Genomic DNA, 1,121 nt, shown 5'->3' with positions numbered 1-1,121 from the left:
CAAGAACAGGAGTTTTTAGGACTTTTAGATCTTCCAAAACCTTCTACACAGCCATAAATGGCCACTGACCAACCACAAACTTCTACCACTCCTATTCCAGATCCTCAAATAGAAGCAACTGATCCTCAGACAGAACCCGACCTGACTACTACAGACACTGATATCCCTAATCCTACACCTAAACCATACCAAAACAATGAGTTAGAGACCATACTGGACAATGCATAACAGAATCCTACCACTACAGGATCTGATCGAGACATGGAAGAAGCAGGAGAGCAAGTGATACAAATCCTGAGGATCTTGGCTGGCCCATTGCTTTGAGAAAAGGGGTAAGAAAATGCACTCCACATCCCATAAGTAATTTTGTAACCTATGAGAAACTTTCATCCTTTATGCAGAATTTTGTTACCACATTAGATAAAGAGATTCTGCCTAATAATTTTAAAGAAGCAATCCTAGATCCCAACTGGAAAAAGGCAATTAAAGAAGAGCTTTCAGCCCTGCATAAGAACAAAAGCTGGGTGATTAGCCAATTACTAAGTGGAAAGAAAACTGTGGGATGTAAGTGGGTGTTTACTAAAAAATACAACCCTGATGGTTCAATCAACAAGTATAAGGCCAAGTTGGTGGCAAAGGGATACTCTCAAACCTATGGCATTGATTATCAAGAAATATTTACACCAGTGAAAAAATTGAATACCATCAGAATCCAATGGTCTCTAGCTACAAATCTGGATTGGCCGCTCCATCAACGTGATTTTAAGAACGCTTTTCTAAATAGGGACCTGGAAAACGAGGTGCATATGGAGATTCATAAGGGTTAGCAGAAAGGAACAACTTGGGTATGGCATGTAAACTCCATAAGTTCCTCTATAAGCTCAAGCAATCTCCTTGAGCATGGTTTGAAAGATTTACCAAAGCTGTAGAAAGGACAGGCTTCACCCAATGTCAGACTGATCACACACTGTTTATAAGACACTTAAGGGATAAAAGAGCTATCCTAATTGTGTATGTTGACGACATAATCCTAACCGGTGATGATGTGGCTGAAATAGCAAACATCAAGAAGTCACTAAAACAAGAATTTGATGTGAAGAACTTAGGGGGTCTCAGATACT

General features: G+C 39.7%; 1 protein-coding gene across 1 annotated transcript; it reads left to right on the top strand.

Moving 5' to 3' along the window:
- The first annotated feature begins 261 nt into the window (after window positions 1-261).
- On the top strand, window positions 262-827 carry LOC114712689 (uncharacterized mitochondrial protein AtMg00820-like). Its single transcript, XM_028897235.1, has 2 exons — window positions 262-282; window positions 402-827. Exons 1-2 carry the CDS (start codon window positions 262-264, stop codon window positions 825-827), a joined length of 447 nt encoding a protein of 148 aa, XP_028753068.1.
- The last annotated feature ends 294 nt before the right edge of the window (window positions 828-1,121 follow it).

This window comes from Neltuma alba, unplaced genomic scaffold (assembly GCF_004799145.2).
Source record: "Neltuma alba isolate B1F8T4 unplaced genomic scaffold, ASM479914v2 tig00011392_pilon, whole genome shotgun sequence".
In the NCBI taxonomy this organism is placed as follows: domain Eukaryota; kingdom Viridiplantae; phylum Streptophyta; class Magnoliopsida; order Fabales; family Fabaceae; genus Neltuma; species Neltuma alba.
This window is presented reverse-complemented; position numbering and strand designations above follow the sequence as displayed.